We start from the raw sequence: 24,209 nt of genomic DNA, 5'->3' as shown, positions 1-24,209 counted from the left end.
TCGGAGCTCGGTCTGTCGGATGTCGTCGTTTAACGTAACACAGAGAGCGATCGTAAAAACTGCAGGAAGGACGCGAACCATTAAGTCAGGGTTATCTACCTTTTCGAGAGAAAAACGTCGCTGCGGGTAATTCTCACGATGCCTCGGCGCATCTGCGATCGTTCTCTCTCGGTGTTGCATCGTCGAGGTCGACGATCGAATTTTCTCGATTAAAACTCGGCGGAGGATCGGAATGCGAAGCACGCGAAAGCGTCTGCACGAAGTTGCAAGGCTTTTTAGCCAACGGACAACGAATTTATGAGGATCTGTCTCTCGCGTTCATTGAAACTTCCGGCGGTTGAGAAAAGGGGGAAGCGACCCTACGCTCTGCGGCCAGACGCGAGAACACGCGTGTGCGTGTTCCATGTACGTGTTGGTAGACGTGAATGCAACACGCGCTCTACGAGGGAACGAGTTACGAGAAAGAATACATTAACCCTGCTGTTCTCCTCGAGCCTGTACCAAGTGAAACGCGTGTTATATTTTGATAGATATTATTAGAATATAGATAGTTTTTAAACGCTTAGATTCAATAAACCTCGATATTCCATGAGCTCGTATTTCGCTTATAGTAACGTTTATGAAGATGAATATTTCTGCTGCAGATTAATTTGCAAATATACCTTTGCAGCAAATATACCGTAACATCGCGAGCTGGACAGCGTTGGCGAAATTTCTTGTGTCTTTGAATAATTTCCAAGAAATAGCCGAATTGCATCGTGGAAACTAATGTTAACATTTACGTTTAAAATAAGTCTATATAAAAGTATCTTCGATTTTAGCAACGAAATATCGCTTGCCAGATTATACTAGGCGGTGGAACGATCTCTCAATACACGTTGAGCGTATCTGAATCGAGTTACCAATGATCCTAACAATACGCCTGTAGAATCCGAGTCATTTTGCAAAATCGATTCCACGTGAACGTAATTATATAGCGTACGCTACGAACATGCCGGTCGAAGCACAAATTTTATCGTTGCTCTATATGGTTAGAAGAATCTCGGTTGCATGATAGAAGCGTGTAGAAAAGGGAGAAAAGAGAGATCGGTCAGTCGCTTTTCCTTCGACGTATGAAATATCGCTGGTCTTTTTTCCTTAACTCGTATCGCGTTCGCTCGGAACGCGCCGTCTACGGGGCGGAGCTCGGTTATCCCATTAAGAGGCCGATGAATCGATTTCATCGAACGCGGCGTTCTGCCTAATGAACGAACCGCTTCGACGCTTGGCGCGCATCGATCGAGGGAACGCGAGCCACTGACCATGGCAGAAATGGAATTCTCGGTACAAGCTCGCTCCTTCGACTATCAAGGCTAGGCCCCGAGAGTTCATTGATGAATCTCTCCCTTTCTCTTCGGAGGTCAGTCGCCTCTCTTCCGTAGAAAATCCGTCGAAAAATCGATTCGCGAGAAAGCTTAGAATAACGAACGTTCGATAGAGAATATACAACGTTGGGGCTGTCGCGAGAACGTACCAATTTCAAACAACGCGATTATCGGAGATCGAAGGCAAATAGAGAAGTAGACGGTCTATGGCGCCAGTTTAGATATCGCGTTTATTATTGCATGCTTATCGAGATCGTTCAACCGCTCGTTTCCACGAGTTCGAAAGAGCTATGACATTCCGCGAACGGGAACGCGAACGATCGAACGATAGGATTGACGTGGGTAGAAAAGTTGTACGTGTTGATAGTCAAAATTGATCCTTTCACTTTTGATTAACCCAGCTGCGATTTTTTAAATTACGATCTCGCCTCTGGTTTCAACCGAGAAAAGCAGTTTTTATATTCTGCAACATCTTTAACGTGAAATTCGAGCCACAAACGACACATATTAATAACGCTACTTTCTTCCTTTCTTTAAACGTAAGACATTTTTTAACGACAAAAAAAAAAGAAAAAAAATACTTGGATAAAAACGAGGACGTGTTACAATAACCGTACCGTAAAACTCAAAAAGGACTTGGCCTTATATGAATTTCGTGTCCATTGATTAATATGTACGTCTCGTATGACAGACTTTAAAATAGAGAATACAAAGTGACGGCTCCGTTAATCTGTTTCGAGTAGACGCTCATTGTCGGTAATTAATCTATTCCGCGTTAATTGTAATATTGCTTCAAGACTTTGCATCAATTACAACGTTCTATTAATTGACTATCCGTGCGTTATCATTAAGACGAACGTCATACCATTATCGTTCTAGCCTTTTAAATACGAAGAGAACAATTTTCAAGAAATTCAGATAGCCCGTACGACTTGCGAATGAAACACTGAAAGGCTTGACGCGATGACGGAGGAGTTTCGTCCCCCTTGGTTCCAATTATCAACCGCGAGAAACCTATCGAGCGTGAGCGTGATTTTCCAGCAGCGTGAAACTGGCTTCGACGTCCCGGCGCCTGAAACCTCGTGGACGCCGGCCAACGAGGCCTCTTGGAACCGAGCCAAAGAATTCGCCTGCATTTTTCCATTCATAAACGCGAGATCTATATTTGGGTCAGGCATATCGCGCGAATTCGTGGCACAGGGATATTTTAAGATGAACCGGAGTGGATGGTGCACGGCCTCCGCGCGTGAGTTCGCCGAGTTCGAGGCGCGATCGAAGCGAGAGCGATGACTTTTCGAAAAGCGAACGCATCGAAACGGAAAGTTTCAAAACTGGAGTGTGCCATTTTTCCTTTCGAAACGGGCGCGGTCGTTTCTATTCGGCCACGCTCTCGCGATCTCGAACGACGCGACTGAAAATGAAACGCGGGTCAACGATTCAAAAACGCGTAGCCGGCTCGAGCGGCAAAACATTTTGATAGCAACGTTTTACGGCGACGCTAAACGATTTGCTCTCGCGAGCTCGACGATTTATCTACACGAAGGTACTTTAACGCTTTGCTGTGCGTTACGTCGAACTTCTTGAAATTTTATCGGCGTTGTCGTGAGACCCGATTATTATGATTACGTTGGTAACGTAACTAGACGTTCACTGCGATCATACGTTAGCAAAAAAATTAATTTACGACATAAACAGCGATCTTAAGACTGGACACTCTGGAAGATACGAATTTTATGCAATATTACTCTAATATTACCGCTTTCTTTGAATTGAAATATAATTATATAATTATACATTAGTATATACTAGTATTCAGTTCCAACGCATCATTTTAATTATAACTATTTATATACATGTGTAATATATTTATAGGTACACGCATTAGAAGCTGGTTATTCTAGTTAAGTGGCAGAAGATACAGAATCGCCCGTAATTCCCGGTTATCGGAAAATACGTGCAAACAAGAACAGAACCGATTCTTTCCGCCGTTAAAGCGAGCCATTTTACGTAGCTAGAACGCGCGAAATTATCTTATCGTTCGGAAAACATCGCGATAATTCTGGCGGATGCGTAATCCTCGGTCTCTGAGCAGAAAAGCCGATAAAGGAACGTTTCGAGTCGAGTCACGTGTTGTGCCAACGATTTAACGCACGAAACTCGACCTTATTTTATTTCCACCTCGATCGCAGTTTTTCACTCGGTAATTTAATTTGTGAGGCGATATCGATAACTCTCAGAAGAGAATTTAACAGCGTCGCGGCCAGCCTCTCGCTCGTCCATAATTTAGTTGCGTACCCGGTAACCTGTATCTCCGCAAATTGCTATCAATTTGCGAAAGGTGGGTAATTGGGTTGCGTAACCGCGATTATAATACGAGCCGCGTTGAGAAGAATAAAGGAAAAAAAAGGAGAGGAAGGCTGAAATATGCGAACCGCCACGTGTGTCGCCGAAGGAATATTATTAATACGACTCGTTTGCCTTGGCTCGCCCATATCGATCACGTCGATAATCGATAAACACGTACTCGTATATCTACGCCTGTGTTTCGTCGCGACGCGTCTCTTCGACGTCCTCTCGCGAAGCTGGTCCCGTATCGCGGTGTCACCGTGTGCACGTCGCAAATTGCAAATCGTTGCCACCGCCAAATAAGAAAAATGTCGCTGATCTCGCGCGCGTGTACCGCGCTCCGTGACGCGCACGTAAACCACGCTTATCTATCATCTCCGGGATGCATCGTCTCTCCTCTGACGCTTAGCGTAATTTAAAGCGATTTATTGGCAAAATCGAAAGATTCATCGACGGATAAAGCCAGGGTAATTATGCAAATACGAGGCTTCGTTTTTATCCACGTTATAGAAACTCTCTGTTTCGAGAGGGCCGTGGCGCTCCTACGAGAAACGAGATTCGTCCTCTTTACAAATTTAAATAGTTGAAATGCAACGTCTACGTATTTGAAAAGTTCGTCACGTTTTCACTATTAGCTTCTTTGAAATGATAAAGTGTTCGAACAGATGCCGCGAGTCTCTAAATGTGATAAATTTTACGAGCTGGCTGGTAAAAAGATAATGCGGCGAATATTGAATTATACCGCTGTTAAAGAGAACGAGCGATATAACTTTGCATAAATGGAAGCAAGACACGGGGTACTTGAAATATTTCGACGTATCTCGAAACGTGAAAAAAATGGAAAGACATTTTAATTAAAGAGGACAGAGATCTCGTTCTTTACTCTGGATATTATTCTCGGGGTGAAAAGGCTAAGAGGAGAGGCGCGTCGAGTTATTTTCGAGTCAAAGTTTCGCGGCGAGACGCGACTCCCTCGTGGCTGGTACAAAAATAATTTCGAGTAGGCAGAAACGTCGTATCGGAGCCAGTTTCGTCGGAATTCCATCGCGGTGATTCCTTCCCGTTCGTGCACGTGTCTCGCCGTTCTGCTTTATGATCTTTTTTTTTTTTAAACAAATACACGTTTTGCGATAAGAACGTACCAAGGAAACGCGCGTCTTCTCCTTTCTGCATTCCAACGAAAGCGTCCCCGCTTTCTAGCAAATATTTGAATTCGCGAGAAAGTCACTTTCCGAGACAACAATGCGAATGTGGGGAAACGACAAATTAATGCAACCCTCGTAGTACGCATCGTAGATTTAAATTCCCGATAGTATTCTTACGTTTCCCATAAACAGATCGATTCTATCGCTATAAGAATTAGCTAGAGCGCTCATTCGGCAAAAAAGATCATACGAGGCACAAAAAACACGCTAATAATTAAACCACCGATTTCTATTTTTCCATTTGTACGAACGTAATTGAAGAAACGCAATATTATCCTCTAAATATCGTAAAAAATACGCTACTATGCTGTTTTATATATTTTTGCATAATGTGTACGTAAATTGTATGCACTTTTGCATCTTCAAAGTTCCCATAAATGGTTAAAAATCCGCTGTCTACTAACAATATTAGTTCAATTGTGCAAGAAGATGTTAGTCACGGTAAAATCGATCGACGATCTAGCCACGGATCGATGCCCTCTTTAACGATGCGTAACATCGTCTCGACGTCGCGACGATGCAACAGTTTTCGCGCTCGAATCGAGATTTGGCAAAGCTCGCCCTGTTATACGGATACTTTTACATAACGATTTAGGTCGTTCGCACCGACCAAGAGGCCGGGCACGTTGCGTTGCTGAGAAACTGCCAGCACCGTCCTGAAACATCGTCGTTTCGTTGCCAACGAGTTTCTTTTCATCACCGAGTTCGGTCCTCGAGATTAGGCGCGACTCGGAGATCGTACGCTCGCTGTTCTAGTTTTTATCCGTGTCCTTTCATGGTCGTAAAGGTACGCGTGCCAATTCTCCGAGAAGGTTTTTCAACCCGACGGGAAAAATCTAGATAAGACTTATTTGCAGAAACCACAATCTACCAACTCTTATCGGATTCTTCGTTGTTTTTAATGTTCGGTAGATAAGAAACACTCTCGACCGGAATATTTCCTTCTGTCAAGCTTACTATACATGGTATTCCGAGTTTGCATTAATTATATTCATATTCTACGGATATAAATAAGAGGTGTTACAAGCACTGGCATAGCTACTCGTCGCATTTATGGGGAAACTTTAACAAACACGATTCCATCTTATATCTGGCCGCATGATGCGAACGAAATAACACATTTCTAGTGAAATAATAATAGAGAATAAACACAATGAAAAACGTTCGATTTAATACTAAGCAGATATCCCGATACTTATGATCGGCAGCGTAGGTCGTTTAAAGCTTCGTTAAAAAGTTAGAACAAAAATAGAAGATACGAAGGAACGGTAGTCTACTTGCCGTTGCTATGCTATACGATAAGAGAGTAAATTCGCAATCAATGTAATCGCTAAGTGTTAATACTTTCAAAGTGTTTGCCGTTCCCGTCGATAGAACATTGACGGCGATAAAGAATCGAATCTACGTACAGTACATATTATCCCGTGAAGTTTGCTTGAATTTAATTTCATCTGAATGACTCAGTCGACTATATTGATATTCTACTAACTTTATATATTGTTCGAACGACATTCTCACAAAGTTGTCAAATTTTGGCTAGAAAGATCTGCGACACCCTATATAGCGTAACAATTTTCTCGCAAGCATCGAATAACTTTCGACACTTACCTTAATGTCAAGATGAGCGACGTTCAGGGAATGCAGGAAGGCTATTCCACCTAAAATTTGCTTCAATAATCTGGCAACTTGTCGTTCTTCCGGAACTTCGTCTCTGTCCAGAATCATTTGCAATTCACCACCAGGAGCCCTATCGATTGAAAACAGTATATATATAACATATGTACGCGTTCTGGAATTCGGTCACAAAATGGAGAATCAGAGAAAATGCAACTTACAATTCCAAAACCAGGACCATCTCCGTGTTCGTTTCGAATACCTCGTGCAAGGACACCAGACGAGAACAGTTCGCCGCGGCATCCAGCACCGCGACTTCGTGCAAGGCTTCCGCTCTCAATTCCTGTGCCCGTCTCCTCTTCCTTAGAAATTTCGCGGCCCACTGCCTTCCGCTCGATCTCTCTCGACATCTTCTCACCGCCGCGTATTTGCCTCTGCGAACGGAATGAAAAGCGTTAAAAAAAAACGTCTTATATCTTTACAAATGTTCTTAAAAAAACATACGCAATGAAATATGAAAACGCAAAAAAATATGAAACGTAGGATAAATAGTACGCGACTAAAATCTGCTGGACGGAAAATAAATTTCTTTTCCAAGTTTCACTTAATTACCAATATTCTATAAAAATATGCGTTTGCACAGATATCCACGGTCTAATTATCGTGCGTTACATCTTGTACAATGCATTATATATTCAAATACAGGCGAGTTATTCAAATCTAAACCCCACAATCCATAAAAAAATTAATTAGAAACGCGTGTCTATCTCTGTTGAGCGTGACGAACAAAGACGTCACGAGTGAAGTAACGTTGCGCGAGGAAGTTGTACGCGTGAACGCTTTACTTTCGCTCTTTCATCAACGAGCAGATACAAACCCGTTATGCTCGCGCTTTTCTAATTGCACATAATGTATGGAAATTCTGCGTCTGACTTCGCGTTCTAATTTTCCACTCGGTAAACAACAAATAATCTATAAATTGTGCGGCTATATTTTCGAACGATACCCAGACGATCGACGATACCCTGTGTATCACGATCGCGTCGAAACGGTACGCTTGTAATCCGATGATCTAAACAACCTGTAGAAAGCGAAGTTGCGCGGGCAACGCTCTTGTCGACCGTCTCTTTCGATTCTCGGCCTCTAGTCCTAAGAACAACGGTGAAAGCATCACCGTTAATCGCACGAGTCTCGTTTCTTTTTGCAACGCCGAGACGTTTTTCCCGGTCCACGAACGACTCGTTCGGGAACGACCTCGAGATCGAACGAGGCCGATACAACAACGGAATTAGATGGAACGCCGTGTACGTTTCGTCACCGTATCGATGGCCGAATGATATGAAATTTCGTTTTTGTTCACTTCAAGTATTTGCGATCGATTATTTTTATAAATTATAAATAAATTTGGAAATGTTCTCCTTCTGTTTGTAAAAAATCTAATATGCATTAATAAAACTAGTACCATTAGTGCGTTACAATAAAATTTCGTGACTGTTAAATCTTGTAGAATTACTTCGTTACCTGACGAAGTCTATGCCTTTAAATGTTTTCGTTTCTAAGTTAAAAGCCAATTTAAGAAGGCACTCCTAAATTATTCTACTGTATAGAAACCATGCAAATATTGACATAGACTGTAAAATATATTATTGGTAGGTTTCTAACTGGTACTATAGAATTGCAGACTGGTACCCTCATAGAAAATGTAATAAAATCTGGTTACGGTTATTATCTTTCCTAGTAATTTTTTTCAATTGGCTTTAGTAGACATTATGTACTATTACTACGGTTTAACAGAAGCAAATACGGATTAACTCGGGGATATTTATGAGCGATAGCTTAAACCTGATATTTGGCTATCATGTTCGTACCTGTATTCGACTAATTACCAAATTAGGAGACCCGATAACAACAAAGGTTTACGATGGCAATCTGTATTCCTTGAATGTTTCAATTGCAGTATTTGACTTTACAGGCATAATCTCTTTCCATAATATCAGCCAACAATAGAATAGAGAACATCCTGGACGGGTGTCATGATTTTTCTGCATAGAGTTGCTCGTTACGAAGGACCCATGAAGCGAATGAGACGAGGAACGGACGTCGGTGTAAATGTCGTTAGAGAGCATTGTTACGAGGTCGGTATCCCGCAGAGTAAATCAGGGAACGACACGATGCCCTGCTTGGGTCGTCAACGATCAGGTATATCTGTTCAGGTATACTAGATGGAAGGGATATAGCGAGGTCATAAAATCGGTCAGTGGTTAAACTTTACAACTTTCAATGGTCGTAACAATTAATTTCAAAGCTATTGGACGTCATAAGGACCCGCAGGATCTATAGACCCTCGTTCACAGAAAGATGTCAACACAAAATCGTTTCTTCCCTTGCAATAATGTCTAAAATATATTTATTACGATAACCAAACAAAAGTATTCCAACGCTTAGAGAAATCTTTTCTAAATATGTTTTCTTATACGAAACACAATTATATTGGCGACGTTTAAACGAGTCTGAAAATATACACGAAACTTTTTACAAAATACTTGGTCGCGGAAACTTCTCTACACATTGTTCAACGTACTTTCTCAACGATTATACTTCGGCTGCAGCTAGATCGATTAATCGCCTTTAACGCTTAGTATTCTAATTTTACGAACGTCCTCGCTCGTTCACCTACTGGATAACTCGCGTGAATACTTCCGAGCGAAAAGCACGCTGCACGTCGCTTTAATTATCATCGACGACCATAAAACTGTTAACGAGCGCGCTGACTTTGCAGTCGGGAAAATTTTACGGTGCCGAGGCAGCGTGAGATCATTGATGCAATTATCGGTGGCATTACTCTGGATCGGCCGTAGCACGCGGAGGAATCGCGCCGTCGATAAAAAATCTCACGATACCTTCGGTGATAAAGTTCGTACACAAAAGTTGCACACAGTTCGCGTGCGCTCGGTTTCAAGATTTTTGTAGCTCGACCGGGTTATCTTCGCGGCTGTTCCGAGTATCGGCGTGGATGCTTTTCGCTTGATAAACTGGTTGCGAGATCGACGTCGCCGGACGGTTTAACTCGTGTCTTGGTACCTCTCTCTCGTTGATCAAGCGACCAGCTCGCTCTCCGACGAGTGAGAACCACGGCTTGTCTAGGTATGTAGGTTGGCAAATGCCAATAGTTGTCGACGATCGTGGTCAGACTCCACCGAACGGGCCCCTTATCTACGTTCTAATTACAGGCTGTTACACTGCCAGATCTATCTGACGTTAACGTCTGAACAAAGGGAAAAGAGAGGAACGCATCTAATGCAGTTCGTCTTCGATCTTTTGGAACTTTATATCGTCCCCTTTACGCCAAAGTCACGAGCCAAAGTGTGGATTTTCATTGCTTCGAAGGAAACGAAAGATTAGAAAGACTAACGAAAAGAGAACGCTTGAACCGATCGCTTCGACGAAGGCGTAACAAGATTGTGCGCTTTAGAAAGGAAAGGCAATCGTTTCCAGAGAATAGAAGATTGCGATAATTGGAGGTTATTTGAACTTTCATTTACCCGAGGGTTCTAATTTTCCAGCTAGACCCGGCAGCAGCATCGGACATCGCTATAATTATAGCGTCGCAATCGCTGTCGCCGTAATATCGGATTTACAGTTGCGCCATTAGGTGGCAAGAGATTGCGAGTATTGTTTTCAGGATATCTCGAGTTCGATACAATGAAATCGCTTCGCAGATTTCCCCGTTCCTAATAAAGCAACTAACCCTTCCACAACAGTGATACGGCCGATATAGCGAGTAAATATACCTTCGATCTCGTTCTTTCGATCGTACGAACTAAACTACGAAGCATATAAATCTGCGATCGCGTAACGTATTCATAAAATGTTCCAAAGGTGTAAACTTTGCAAAAGTTTTCAAGATTAACGGTAAAACAGGCCCAATAGGACTCGTGCGCATAGTCCTTTGTTTTTGAGAAATTAATCGAGAAATTATGTTTTTGGCGCGGTAACTTTTTATGCTTTAAATATTTTTACTACAATTTCCAGCTGTAATACACGTAATATCGATACATATTGTTACACAACATGTATTATACAACAATATGTAAAAATGTACGGTACTAATACAATGAGCAAAAATAATCGAAAATGTATTAAAGTAGATAGTGAAAACTTAGTACCAAAAGTATTTCTAAAGTAAAATACAAAGAAAACTTGGTAATTTTCGAAAACAAAGGACCTGACATTCGAGTCCTTTCGAGGCTGTTTTACCATCGACCTAAAACATCGAAAGCAGATACAATCGACTTATTCGAGATTTCGCGCTTCTCGCCATCTCTTTGTAGGTGTTCAAATACTTTCGTAAAGTTCGCGGAATATATGTATGCAGGATCGAACGACCGCAAGAGATAAACAGGGGCCACAGACGGAACATAACGTAGCGAAGCTTTCGATCGGGTCACCGGGTGAAACGCGATGGCGAACGAAGGTAAAGAGCCTAACGTGGATTTACGTAATGCACGTAAACGCTAGGAAACAAGTTCAGAAGTCGAGGAAGTGAACGCAGACCGAGTGTGCGCGCCGTGGCTGCATTGCTATGCACGTGATCTCGATTTCCCTGGTCGAGCCCAGGTCGAACTCCCACGCTCCGTTGTTACCGCTCGCGTATGCACGATTCTCGTAAAGATCGCGCCTTCTTCCAACAAATCGCATCTACCTTCGAGTCTAATTTGTCTTGGAAATGCGATGCATCGAGACTGTTGCTCAACACTCGCGCGATATTTCTTCCACGAAACGACCAACTGTACAAAATGTCCCTGTGTTTCTCTGTTCGAACTTCGTCAGCGTGTTCATCGCTGAACGGGAACACGTGGGACACCCTGTATAATCTCGCGTCTTAATCTCAACTCGGTGGAATCGAGCAACGTGTCTTCAAGATTTGCGCAACACCGTGCCACGTTCTTCTCGCCGGAGTCGCTCGAATAAACCTGGCAAATTACACGAACCAAGATATTTGCTCGTGTTAGGATGACGGGCAAGTCTCGGGGAACGACGTCAAGCGGAGAGCAAGAAATCGAAATTGTATTTTTCGTCCCGTCGAGGTAGCACCTGCGAGAACGGCCGCGCCGCGTTCGTTACGCCGGTGAACAAATTCCCCGTAATAGCGAGGAGGCAGCTGCGAGCTGTAGCCAACAGGTGGTGCGATAAATCGAGGCCGAAATTTTATTCACGACCGTTACAGAGAAGCTCGTTTCTAACTTAACGAACGAACGTGGACTCGTTCTCCAGGAAGAACTGCAGTTGTGATTAATGTGTCTGGATCGTGGATCTCCATGAATCTAATTGGGGTGGTCGTGTCGTACATGATACGATGTGTTCTTATGCATTCACTCACGATTCGAACATTTACCAATAATATTTTTTCGTGTCTACGCATCGTATGTGCCACGTGAAATATTTCACATTTATATATATATATTTATTTATTGAGAGAGAAATTACAAGATAAGAAGCTTTCGCCAAAATTGATAAGAGATTATTGCAAGTAATACAAGCAACGATATTTCGAATCTGTGAGCTTATCGGCAGATTGCGAAGCTTAATTTCGATATACTCTGGCTAAATGTTGAAAGAGATAATTTAAATAAAAAGCGTTCGGTTGTTTATTACCTCGGTCGGATATTCCAAACCATCTATCAACTAGAAAACTTGACTAAGAAACACGCGTATATCGATTAACGTTTTCTAGTTTCGATAAAACCGTCTCTGACCAAGTAAACGTTGTAGTCGTGAAATGTGATGAATTTTAAGTAGCTCGAATCCGAGTTCGATCGGAGCGCATGCCAGCCGAAGAAAACGAGGTTGGTTCGAAGTCTCTAACGAGGAGCCGCGGTCGGATTTCTCCGTGAAAATACAAAGTGCCGCTTGGCAACTCGTTGGAGGTTAATTACGTGGGCGCATTAAGTCCTGACCTTGAAAGGTATCGTGACAGAAACTCGACTTTCGTCTAAGCGAACGCGGAATCGCGCGAGCGTGACTGTCGTCGACAAAACCCAAGTCGACACACTTGCTGGACCACGTACATATTCGCCATTGGCGTAGCTCGTATTTACCGATTCATTAAGTCACAGGTACCGAACGTACGTCGTCTACGTTAAGTTTAAAAATACTTGCTTCGCATACTTATCTATGCAAAAGCGTCTCCGTCAAAAAGGTAAGCTAAACTGTACTAGGTCTTATACTACAATAATAATGCAAATATTTTTAAGCTCGGCGTAGCATAATTTGGCTCAGCTTTCGGGTGGATCCGCCGTTTTATCGATTTCATACAACGTTTTCACGAAAGACGGCGAACTACCACAAGCACGCGAGAGACTAAATTCACGTTTAGAGGAGTGGAATTTCTGCGTTCGATGAAAGGAGAGGACCTTCTATGGTAGCGGTGGAAGAAAACAAGCCTGATCAACGGGTTCCAACGAGAAATCACGGGATCTAGACGTTGCCGGCCTGGCGCTTCGGATTTCTCCGCGGAAATGTAAAATAGTTGGTTCGAGGTAGTTGATGCGTGCACGGGCGTCTCACGAGCCAACGTTCGGAACTGTTACACCGGAAATTAAAAAATTATATGTTTATCTTGTAACGTGTATTCGCTATCTTTCAAAAGTATCTGGATAATTACGCGTTTTCGACGAGATGTATTTCAATTACAAAATTACTGATAAATTGAACCGCGATGATTAAACTGCGGATGTTTATGAAAATTCATATTCCAAACATAATTAAAGACACGATATCTCAATAATCTTCGCCGCTCAAATATTATAACAAGTATTTTACGATGAATATATTTTACTACAAACTATTTTACTATGTACAATACATTTTTCCATATTATGGGCATCCAGTATACCTTTGCGCATTTCAGATTTCCTATAAACGTTCGTTAACAAATTTTCAAATCCCGCTACGAAACGGCGCGTGAAAGTCGCGTTTCCGATATAATCCTCGAGGCTGCGGCGCGATAAAATATCGACTTCGCGTTCTCGTGTTTCCTAAACGTTTCTACGTATTCGAGTTTCATTGCGCAACGATCGTTAATCCCTTAACCCGTTTCTGACGCACCGCATGCGTTTCCCAGGAAACACTGTCAAAAACTTTGTAAACGACTTCTCTGTATAACATTAACAGTGCAAGAAATCGATGTGCAATTATGTACGTCGCGTTGTTAAATTTATCGCAATTTCCCGTGATTTTTACTGCAAATTGGTAGCCTCTGTGAGAAAGGAAGGCAAATGTTGCCGGGGTGCGACGGTTTTTGTGGCGTTAAGGTCGTTAGAGGATAAACGGGAGATTTGCTGCAACAGCCAGATAGCAAGAAGCCCTCTACGCGGAGGTCTAGTCGCGAGGAGCGCGTTAAATCGATGCGCTCGCAATCCTATGACTACGTTCCGAGAAGAAAACGAAAGAACGGAACATCTCGAACCATGCAATTGCCGCGAAGACGAGGATGAAGCTAAAAGGCGAGATGTAGCGGGATAATTTGGCGAAGCTGAAGGTTCGTGATCGCGTTATCCGGCAATGCAAGGCAGTACGACTCTCGAGGAACAAAATTAATTAGCAATTTGTAGTAAATAAAATTGCTCCTGGAAGCGGTAATTGCAAACGTTACCGCGTATTTTTATATAGCTGCGATATTGGCAAGCAACGGTTCGAATTTACGAGCTCCTTGAACCACGGATAACGTCAAAGTTGTAACTCGAGGCGTCACGAAAGTATACCAAGCAGGAAACTGGACCGTTCCACTGTCGTGCTTCTCTGGTTAAAGAAACTCCTGGACATTTCCTGCTCTTCGATCTCCGCGGCCGGTACTGTAGATGAAAACGATATACGAGTAGTGCGATCCGAAAATCAGTGCTTAGCTGAAGTTTATACGTTTCGAGGATCGAATTTAATGCAAATATGAAATTAGTAGAAGCTTAAGAAAGTTATTTGCAAAATTTCTATCCTCTCGAATCTCTTTCCTGGAACGCAGAGATGCAGAAACTCAAAATTGCATAAGTAGTTATCGTCGACGGTCTAGCAGCTAACTTTCAAATAATTAAGACGTCGCAGCATACATATGCCGAGGCATTTCAGTAGCAAGCAAACGTGTTAACACAAAAGAGAATGATCATTCGCTTCTACAGCGTTCACGAGTCTATTATTATTTACAAGTACAAAGTATTATTATCTGCACGGTGATGAAAACGCAAACTAAAATTTATTGCACATTTCTCGGTCCAAGAGACGATCGCGTCTCATTTGATCGCTGCAGGATCCGTGGGAATATCGAGGAATAGTTTGCTCACGGTTTCGTGATCAACCTTAATATTTAAGAACGCAACAATACTTTCACTATGTTTGTTTCTCTTAAATAGCGCCAGCTACGTTATTATTTTTCCAGCGAGTCTCTGGTATCTGTGCTGGACTTAAAGCGTACTTAGGACCTCGCTGTATCATCCGACAGTGTCGCACGTTGAAGAAGCGCGAACCAATAGTCGCGATTCGCTTTTACATCTTCTTCCTTTGAATCTTTGGTTTCAGGGATGAACCAGTTACCCGACATCGAGTCTCGCAAATTTCTTCACAACGTGGAATAAAGTTCTAACCGAGGCTGAACGCGGTAGTGCCGCGAACTCCATAGAAAGTATACACTTTCACCGTAGTGGTATCTCCACGCAGTGCTGGATTTGTACGAGACGCGACGAGCAGCTCTTCGAAGCTTTTGCACGGTGATCGAGACAGAGAAAAGCACCGAGAGCTTGAGGCTGCGACCTCTTTGTGGCATACGTTTTCGCTTGGATGTTCCATACGCTCTTAAGCAAGGAACGACTTGCTTCCATAAATTCGTACGACGTGGATGTCGCTTTTTCTGTGCGTTTCAGATTACAGAACAAATCGGTGTAACTTCTGAACGATAAAGGAAACGTTATTTTTCATACTTCTCACCCATAGTTTTCGCCTTTTAAAAACGCGAAAAGAAACAAACTTTCCCTTCGGATTGGAGTCACCGAGTGGAAGGTCCAGCGTGACCTAAAATACGACGACTTGGCGTCGAGTGTCTGACGAGTGACCACATCGTAAGTCAGATATTACAACGTTTCGGTGGTGGTGCTCTCCTAAATTGGATGTCTGTTGTTTCTTCCCACGACCAGGGATCAACCGCAAAGTTCGAAACGGCGCGTTACTTAAAGCTACCGAGCATAGACACATTAAAACTATATACGTAGCCTGGTGTAAGATCAATGACCCAGGGTCAAGAGGAGAGGTAGGGGAGTCGAGCAAAGCGTTAAGTGCTCGTTGCCCTCTGGTGTAGAGCGGCGGACCAGGAAATCGGTGCTAACACCGGGATCAGAGTCTACGTCGTGCAACACAACCTTGTGTGTATCCATCGTCCTTTAAGGCATCCATTAGCTTCCTAACTACTAAACACACCGGTCAGTCCGACGACCTCGTGCTCCTACCCACCATCCGGTCTACGAAGTACCTTCTTCCACCTCTTCCCTTGAGGAGTTTGTGCCTTTTTATTTTCCTTACTCTTCCATCTTCGTCCACCGCTTCTACCGTTTTCTCCTTCCCCTTCGTCTCCCTCTCCGCTGCCTCTCCTTCTACCATCCTCTCCTTGTCCCGATACCGACGTTCGAGGGTCATCGACATCCGCGACTGGAGACATTGTACGCAACGTCGTTGCTCGGCTATCGCGGTTACGAGCTTGGCCACGCACCTTGCGCTAACGGTCGACATCCTTCGTACCTTGCATCTCTTTCATCTATGTAAGTAGCCCTTTCGATGGTTCGGAAGTTGGAAAGCTACAGAAAAGGTAGATTTATTTGGTGCGAGAAGCGTTTAGCTCAGATAGAGTCGGTTGCTGTGCTGGTCGAAATTAATTTTCATCGAACGCTAACGGTGTGATGTTGCAGACGATAAGTGGCTCGTAAAGTTCTACTAAAAATCGTCGACGGGAGGATACAGGAAGTTGAACGCAAGCGGTGGCTCAAAGTACACGTACGACTGATGTGGTAACAAGGTTTGGTGTTTGGCGCGCGCAGAGTAATCGCAAGGAGTAAACAGAAATATGGCAAAGTAAAATACGTTGCAGTAGCTCTTAATTTTTTGTTTGATGATCGAGAAGCTCGTGATGAGAAAGCACAGAAAGGACAGATAGAAAAAAACGTTCCAGTGCCCCTGAGAAGAGGAGGTTGCGCAACGTTGTGTAATCGGCCTAACGAGCTGCGAACGCAACTGGAACGAATTTCACCGCATTGGTAACGATGCAACGCTGGCCCGTTGCAGTAGTTGCACAATGGATTTGCATTCGAGAGAGAACCGATGCAGAGCCGGCGATCGTAGACGACGCGGTCGGTCTGCCTACCTATCTGCTAATTTCCTTAATTGCCAGCAGAGTCGAGTGTAATTAACGACGACCGGGGGCAACGAGTCGCTCTGGTTTCCGTACCATGGGGCCCCGTAATGAGATAAACTTAACCATCGGATGGCATCGAGATCGTTCCGTCCAGAATTAAGCGGTTCGCGTGAAACCAACTGCCTTACCAGCTCTATACGCTATAACGGAGAGGTTCTTAACCTTTTGTTTACCACCGATTTCCTATAAATAACTCTTTATTGTCTCAGACCCGCAAGACTTAGCTCGCAACTTCCATCCGTAACGTGTTAAATGTTTGCGTTTGAAACTCTCATCAACAACCTCCGAATTTCGATAGAAGCGAGTTACTATAAATAGACGAATACGCGCATTAAATATCTTTTATTGGAGTAAAAAAACAAGAACTTGCGTGTGCGATGACTTCCGTCCCCCGGGGCCCACAGACCACAGATTAAGAACCGACTATATGCTATGTTATAATATGTTATAATATAGACTATATAACATATACTATGGACTATAATATAAAACAAATGAGAAATTTTTCACTAATATTGAGTTGGTAACTAAGTGGTTGCGGATTTTGTCATTAGATGGTATCGACATACAGTATTGGTATACTACCGTTAGATTAGATTAGAATTATAAATTTCAGATTATCCAACTACATTGTTGGATTAAGGAAAATTCTCAGGATCTAGCAACAATTCGATGTGAAAATCATAGGAACAAACGTGATAAATACATTTTTGTGGATTTTCTGATGTTTATGGAGCTAGAAGGAAGCAATGATCGAAGAAGCGAGAATTTAGTTCGGCGAGAGTACAAACGCGGGATAACAGAAACGCATTATTGCGCGAGTCAAGCGGACACGTTCGCAGTCTTGCCGTCGATTGTCGCTCGTTAACGCCATTGTGCTGGTGGACTTGGACGCACAGCGGGTACACGCGTTACGCAATACACGCACTTGATACGGCTTGCGGCTGTCCAGGATGGAACGAGAAAAATACGAGGAATATCGTGTCGCGAGTCTGCCGCTGCCATTTAAGCGTCGCCGGCTAATCGACTAAACTTCGCTAAGAAGCGAAACTTCCAACGCAATCGTCCGGGCTTATAATCGAGTAATCGTATCTGCGTCGTGAATGAACCAAGATCTGGATAAATCTTTCATTAATCTTTTTAATCCCTCGACGCCAATCACTGTGACGGAGAAACTTTACCTGCGGCCAAAATTTGGAGTAATAACGGAGTTTCTGAAAATCCATCCGCTGATCGACTTCGGCTCTCGTAGAATTATAAATTTCAGATTATCCAGATACAGAATTCGTATTCGACGTTTCAAGAAAACAATTCTCATTCTCATAAATTTATGGATCATAAAGAAATACTTGTAAATCGTAAAAGTAGGACAAATTTTAGCAAATATAGTTCGTTATTGTCGTGTTTCTAAGTGGTTTAATTTACGCGATTGATCAGTATGGTTTCCGAGCGACTCGATGTTCATAGTTGACACAGGAATGACAAACGCTTCATTTCCTTTTTGCGAACTATAATCCTTGGTCTCGGGTCTGTTGCAGTTCCTGATTCTTCGCAAATGTCGCGAAAGAAGAAAGTAGCAGCAGGACGAGCTCTTAAACAGTCGTTTGAATTCCATGCCTCGTTCACAGTGGTACGAAAAGGAATTCAGCTGCGGTAATGTCACGGGAGCAGGTTTTGGAATCTTGCTGGCAAAAATGTATTTTTCTGCTTGTTGCTTCCATGCTAGAACACTTTTATCATTTTTACGGGATCGACTGCATTCCCGCAAACCGCTTCGAATCGTTTCATTCGAAACCTTCTGCGGTCGACCGCCGCAGAAATTTTTCTTTCTCTGCCTGCAGGATGATTATTACTCTGACACAAGATGATTCTCGGTCCTACGAAGGATCATATATACATATATATCTCGAACGAAGTTGTAATAATTTGTCGTGCCATAAAAACAATATAATTCAATTGTAATTCAACGTGTCTCCTTCATTGCTATCGTCGAATATGATACCAAACTTTTCTGTGGACCATATATGCTTTGATTCTCGCAATGTACGTATATGTATATTCCAACAATTTAATTTTTGACCTTTCGACAATGTCGAGAGTGCGTCGAAAGGTCATCGAGGATCTCGCAATTATATGGTCGACAGCAGTCAAAAGCCCGTTGACCAAATACCACGATCGTCTACCTTCTCTCGGAGAGTTTGTTCAGACGAGTAACATTTTTATCGGGCAACGAGCACGATGAAACTTTCACGCGAATCGTTCACCGGTGTTTATCCGTTGCCCGCCGAAGAACGAACGGAATGATATTTAACCTCCTCCGAGAACGGTTACAAAACGACCCGTTCCAGTTTCCTCCGGCTCCGTTTTCCTCTTTTTCTCCTCGTTCGTTGCTCTCGTAGCCATTAACCAACGGCTCAGCGAGTTTTCGCGCGATTCCTGTCTCTTGACTAGTTCGTTTCATCTCCAACGAGAAGGATAATTATACGCTGCTTCGAAAGAGACTAGGCGAATTCTAATATCGCGATTAAATGGGTCATAACAAAAGCCTACTCTTTTCTTCGATTTTCCAATCCTTTAAATTACATCATCGATCCACAGATCCTCGGAAACGATGTTACTTCAATCGATTGCTTTACAAACATCTTAACAATTTTTACGTAGAAATCGACGCTGTGGCACACGCCGTGACCTACGGTGTTATTTTTAGAAGCCTGATCTCGACAGGATTAATAATCGAATCAGATTAGCGCAGGGAGATTTTAATGCGCGGTAACCAGCCGTCGACCGGTTGGTCGATTTTGGTTCGATCGGCCCCTGGGTCCCTTCCTTCTCCCATCGACATCGATTTTTGCTCTTTTCAAACCGGGTCAGCAAACTGTGGCGACCGACGAAGGACGTCAAGGGAGTCCGTCTCCCCTCTTTGCCCGAGGCTTCCTCCTTTTCGTCCACGTACGTTCGCCAAACGCCTCGTGCGTCTCCCTCCGGTTAGTTTTTTTTCCTCGTGAAATTTAGAAGTCGACGCCCGTCCCTTCGTTCGTTCGTGACGAGCATTAATCCTGACAACGACCAAAGTATCCTCTTATTGGCGTTTTGCGGCGTTCCGTGGCTAAATCGGGACCCCCGAAGAAACCGATACTCCATACCAACGGATTTCTCGACCCCTATATCTCTCGTGATTTCTTTCGACCACGTTCCACCATACAACCTTCTCTTTCTTCCTCCTCGGTCCCTCGCATCTTCTCTCCTTTCTTATTATTTTTCTCTTTCTTTATATTTTCACGAAATCTATTAGGTTGGTAACTAAGTGATTGCGGATTTTGTCAATACCACCTGTTACGACCGTTCGCGGAGAGACGCGGTCTTGAGACGCTGACTGGAATGACTGACTGGACTGACTGACTGGAATGACTGATTCTTTTGTCTTTCGGGGAGACAACCCCCACCACCCTAGGATCACGCCACCGCACGCGCCAGTGAACAACACGTAGGCCGATTTCTTCGTAAAATTAAACAGATCTCAATCGAAGTCTCTGGAACTCGCGGCCAGACGGCAACCATATCGATACATTGTATCGATATACGACGTCGGCGGACCGCTGGCGACGGTTAGAAACACGACATTGAAGGGGCGCCGCGACAATGTACGGACTTCTGGTTGCCAGCCTGTCCGCGGTATGTGATCCGGTGGAGGAGAGTGTTACTCGACGTAACACCACCTAATGACGATCAATCACTTAGTTGCCAACCCGATACAACGGCGAATCTATCGAGCGAGATGCAAGTCTCGCGGAAGATACAGTAATTGCGCTTCGTTGCAACGATGCTCGATCGAGATACAGGGGAGGGAACGTCAGCTTTATTTTCGCAAGGCATCAAAGTAGACTCGGTTTATTTGCGATCGTCGATGGGAAGTTTTGAAGGGTACCAAACTGGTCGGTCCGCACCAGCCATACTTCAACGATCGACAGCAGGAAGTCGCCGTGCGGTCGAGATGAACGATCGTCGGATCGACCGGTCCACCTCTCCTTCTTTTCCTTCTTTCTCTTTTCCCTTTCGTGATACCTACTTTTCTATCCGATAGTTCCATGAGACTTATCCGCTTCTATCAGTATGCGGATGTTCGTCATCTTCGACGCTCGGATATTTACAGAAAGTGGCATTCTCCGAGTTGGCTTTTAGTCACAGTAATTAAAACTAGAACGATACTTTGGCCTTATTGCCAGCTTGTCTTGAAAAAACGTTTCTTTCGTATCGCTACTGCTTCGAAAACGAAACGTACTATTATATGGCGCTCGTGGTGGACGCGCACGATGCCATCGACTAACAGTTATCGGCCATGTTAGTCACAGTTAGAGGGAGAATTTCCATAAACGTCGTCGCTATCGATGGCTACTGTCGATGAATCATAATTAGCCGAGGAAGATGTTGCGTTAAATCAAGGCGTGCCGTGTGTCTCTCCTGTATGAAAACCAAATCAAGTCGCGTGAGTCAGGCACGAGCAAGTACAATACTTCTGTACCACGCGTCGTGGACACCAGTTTACAATGTGCGATGACCGACGCGAAACGTGGGCGACCAAAGGTATCGTGTCTTGCCAAAAGATCTTCGCCCTCGCTTCGTACCGTTCGAGTTTCGTTTAGGACGATAAAGTTCGTTGACCCTGCGTTTTCTGTTTTCACGGTGTTCGAAAAGACTTCTCTTTCGTTCCGAACGATAGACCGCGGATATTTCTAGGAATTCGCGTTTTCGCTTTTTACGAACACGACAGGAAACATTTTCTTTCGCGTTGCGTCAAGAGAGATTAAATAATTTCTATGGATTGTTTTCGAAACGCAGACACACGGTCAGAGACGTTCTGTCGATTCACAGCGACCTTGCAGGATACCGTTGTCAGAAATCGGTGACCAATAACATAAATTAACACCCACGAAAATTTCGTCGCGGCGAAGAACGACAAGATGAAAGGAGGGAAAAGGGAAAAGCTCGCCTGTAACCTTTCGCTCGTTGCTATGTATGTAGAAAGATAATCGTGAAGCAATCTCCCGAGCGACGCCTTACGCGTAACGATAACGAATTATCAGTGTCGACTAATCATAGGTATACTTTGTCACAATGAGGATCCCTGTTACCGGTATCTCCTGTAAATACGTCCGAGCGATACGTACCTGCAACAAACACGACAAACTTGTCGTTAGTTCAGCCGCGGGTAATTCTGCTGAAAAGTATGATATATATGCTACCGTTCATAAGTACATATTTGGACACTTGATACAATTTCTGTCTGTTTAATGTTGAAACCCTAAATCAATTGAAATATCTGTTTCTAACAAGCCTAGCAGATCATAGTACAGAATTAACGGTAGAGAAACGTTCTACGATCGTGATTTTGAAAATATAGACAGTAGCGTATACGTAACATCGGATCAGCAATTTTTTAAACGTCCAACTTAAAAGTCTATAATTGTTCGAACATAGAAAATAATCGTAATTATACATTCTACCGCTTGTCTCGTTCGGTACATTCCTCTGTTAACGATTCTAGGGTTAAGGTTTGGTACATCGAACTCGCTCGTATGCAAATTAACCGGGAGGAGAAGAGAGAATCGAGCGTTGTTGCTCTCTGGTTCTTGGGTTCGGATTCGAAGAGCTGGAACCTGGGCCGAGGAGGAGACACGATCGAGCATTCTCGTGCACAGGAGGAACGCGTTCACGCGAGAAGAGAACGCCGGTTATCCTCGACACGTTACGCCGTATACGTGTAGGAAGGAGCTATCGAAAATCTCAAATCCCACTAACCTCGTTGGCGAGCTACCAAGGCGATGGTGCACACGCCTTCGGTACGGATTTCTTTACGGCCTGCTGGGAATTTATTTCTTCTTTACGTGCGACGGATATATATTCGCGATAGCAGCCACCGCAGGTAGCCGTACGTAAGAGAAACGCGAATCGCGAAACAACGCCGAGAACCGTGTGCTTCCAGTGTCTCTTCGCATCGAAACGCTTCCTTACAACGCTTCCACGACCGAGCCAACACGCCGATACCTCTTCCACGTTGATAACTTTTTCTTTCGCTGTGTATATCGTACGAGAGGTTTTTAATTCGCGATTTCGCGGCTAATAAAGTGCACGCGTGTTCCTCCACCCACGGAAAAAAAACGAAAACCAATGTTGCGATCGATGTACGCGCGATCTGATCGATTCGTGAACCAATTACGAGTGCACTTTGATTCGTGTCTCGCTTGTAACGTTCGATTTTACGAGGTACGTTCGAGAATATTCGAGTATTGGAAACCGATATTTCCCATCGGACTGAGTTTCTTTTATATCGAATTATATTGGAACTCGTTATCTTTTTCGTATTCCAATATGAGTAGGTTACAAAACCTTCAAGGCATTTTTCAAACGTAGCTCGAGATTTACTTTTATACGAGCTGGAACAATTTTGAATTTAGAGGATGGCGATGGAAAGAATGGTGATGTTAAAAGATAAGGATCGGTCTAGACAAGCGTTTCTCGATAGCGTGTTTTCGATATCGACCATACGAGTAATAAAGCAATTATCTCGGTGTAAGATTAGAAATCATTACAAATGTTCGTCACTTTTTGCTTAATCTAGGTAATGTGTAAATACAGGTAACACGATAGCATATTACCTATTTATTCTACTAGGAATAACTCCAAAAGCACATCGGGTGAAATTAACTGGTTTTCATATCCAGCCGACGTGAAACTTGGAATCGCTCGAAGAAGGGGCATCGATCGCGGAATGGTCGGAGCAATCGGCCGCGTTAAACGGATGCTAGAAACTCGGCCGTGTGACGTAACGTCGCTTTGCAGAGAGACTAACGATTATTACCTTCCCCCTTGAGTTGCCGGTCTTCGTCGTTGCCAGCGAAAGCCGGCGACCACGTGAAACTGTGACAAGTACTAAAGCGTGTCGCAATTACCTTAGAGACGATACTTCAACGAGGATCCGCTACTCGCTTTTGTATCGCGCGTACTTTACGATTTTCTTCGTTCTTCTAAACACGAATGCGGCCGTATTCGAGGCACGTACGTTACCGGACCGGAGCATGACAAATATGTAACGCGCTCTTGTTCAAACTGTCTCGAGGATCCGTTCTAAGTTTCTAAGGCTATGGTTAAAGTGGTTGCCTGTGGTTTGACGAATTGTCGTCCTCGATGATGGGACGTCTAAAGAACGACGTAACTGACTCGTAATTTACATACGTA

The 24,209-nt window shown here is 43.6% G+C and overlaps 1 protein-coding gene and 1 long non-coding RNA gene across 2 annotated transcripts in view; one reads left to right on the top strand and one right to left on the bottom strand.

Annotated features, from left to right (window-relative positions):
- Positions 1-24,209, top strand: part of LOC132911533 (uncharacterized) — a 245,660-nt gene that overhangs the window by 75,421 nt on the left and 146,030 nt on the right. The gene's annotated exons all lie outside the window — the stretch shown is intronic.
- Positions 1-24,209, bottom strand: part of LOC132911502 (serine/threonine-protein kinase 17B-like) — a 62,511-nt gene that overhangs the window by 10,347 nt on the left and 27,955 nt on the right. The window contains exons 2-3 of the mRNA XM_060968176.1: positions 6,751-6,963; positions 6,524-6,662 (exon numbers count right to left, since the gene is read on the bottom strand). Coding sequence (XP_060824159.1) covers positions 6,524-6,662; positions 6,751-6,963 — 352 coding nt within the window. The remainder of the gene's footprint in view (positions 1-6,523; positions 6,663-6,750; positions 6,964-24,209) is intronic.

This window comes from Bombus pascuorum, chromosome 10 (assembly GCF_905332965.1).
Source record: "Bombus pascuorum chromosome 10, iyBomPasc1.1, whole genome shotgun sequence".
NCBI lineage: Eukaryota > Metazoa > Arthropoda > Insecta > Hymenoptera > Apidae > Bombus > Bombus pascuorum.
The sequence above is the reverse complement of the archived record's forward strand: the minus strand, read 5'-3'. Positions and strand labels throughout refer to the sequence as shown.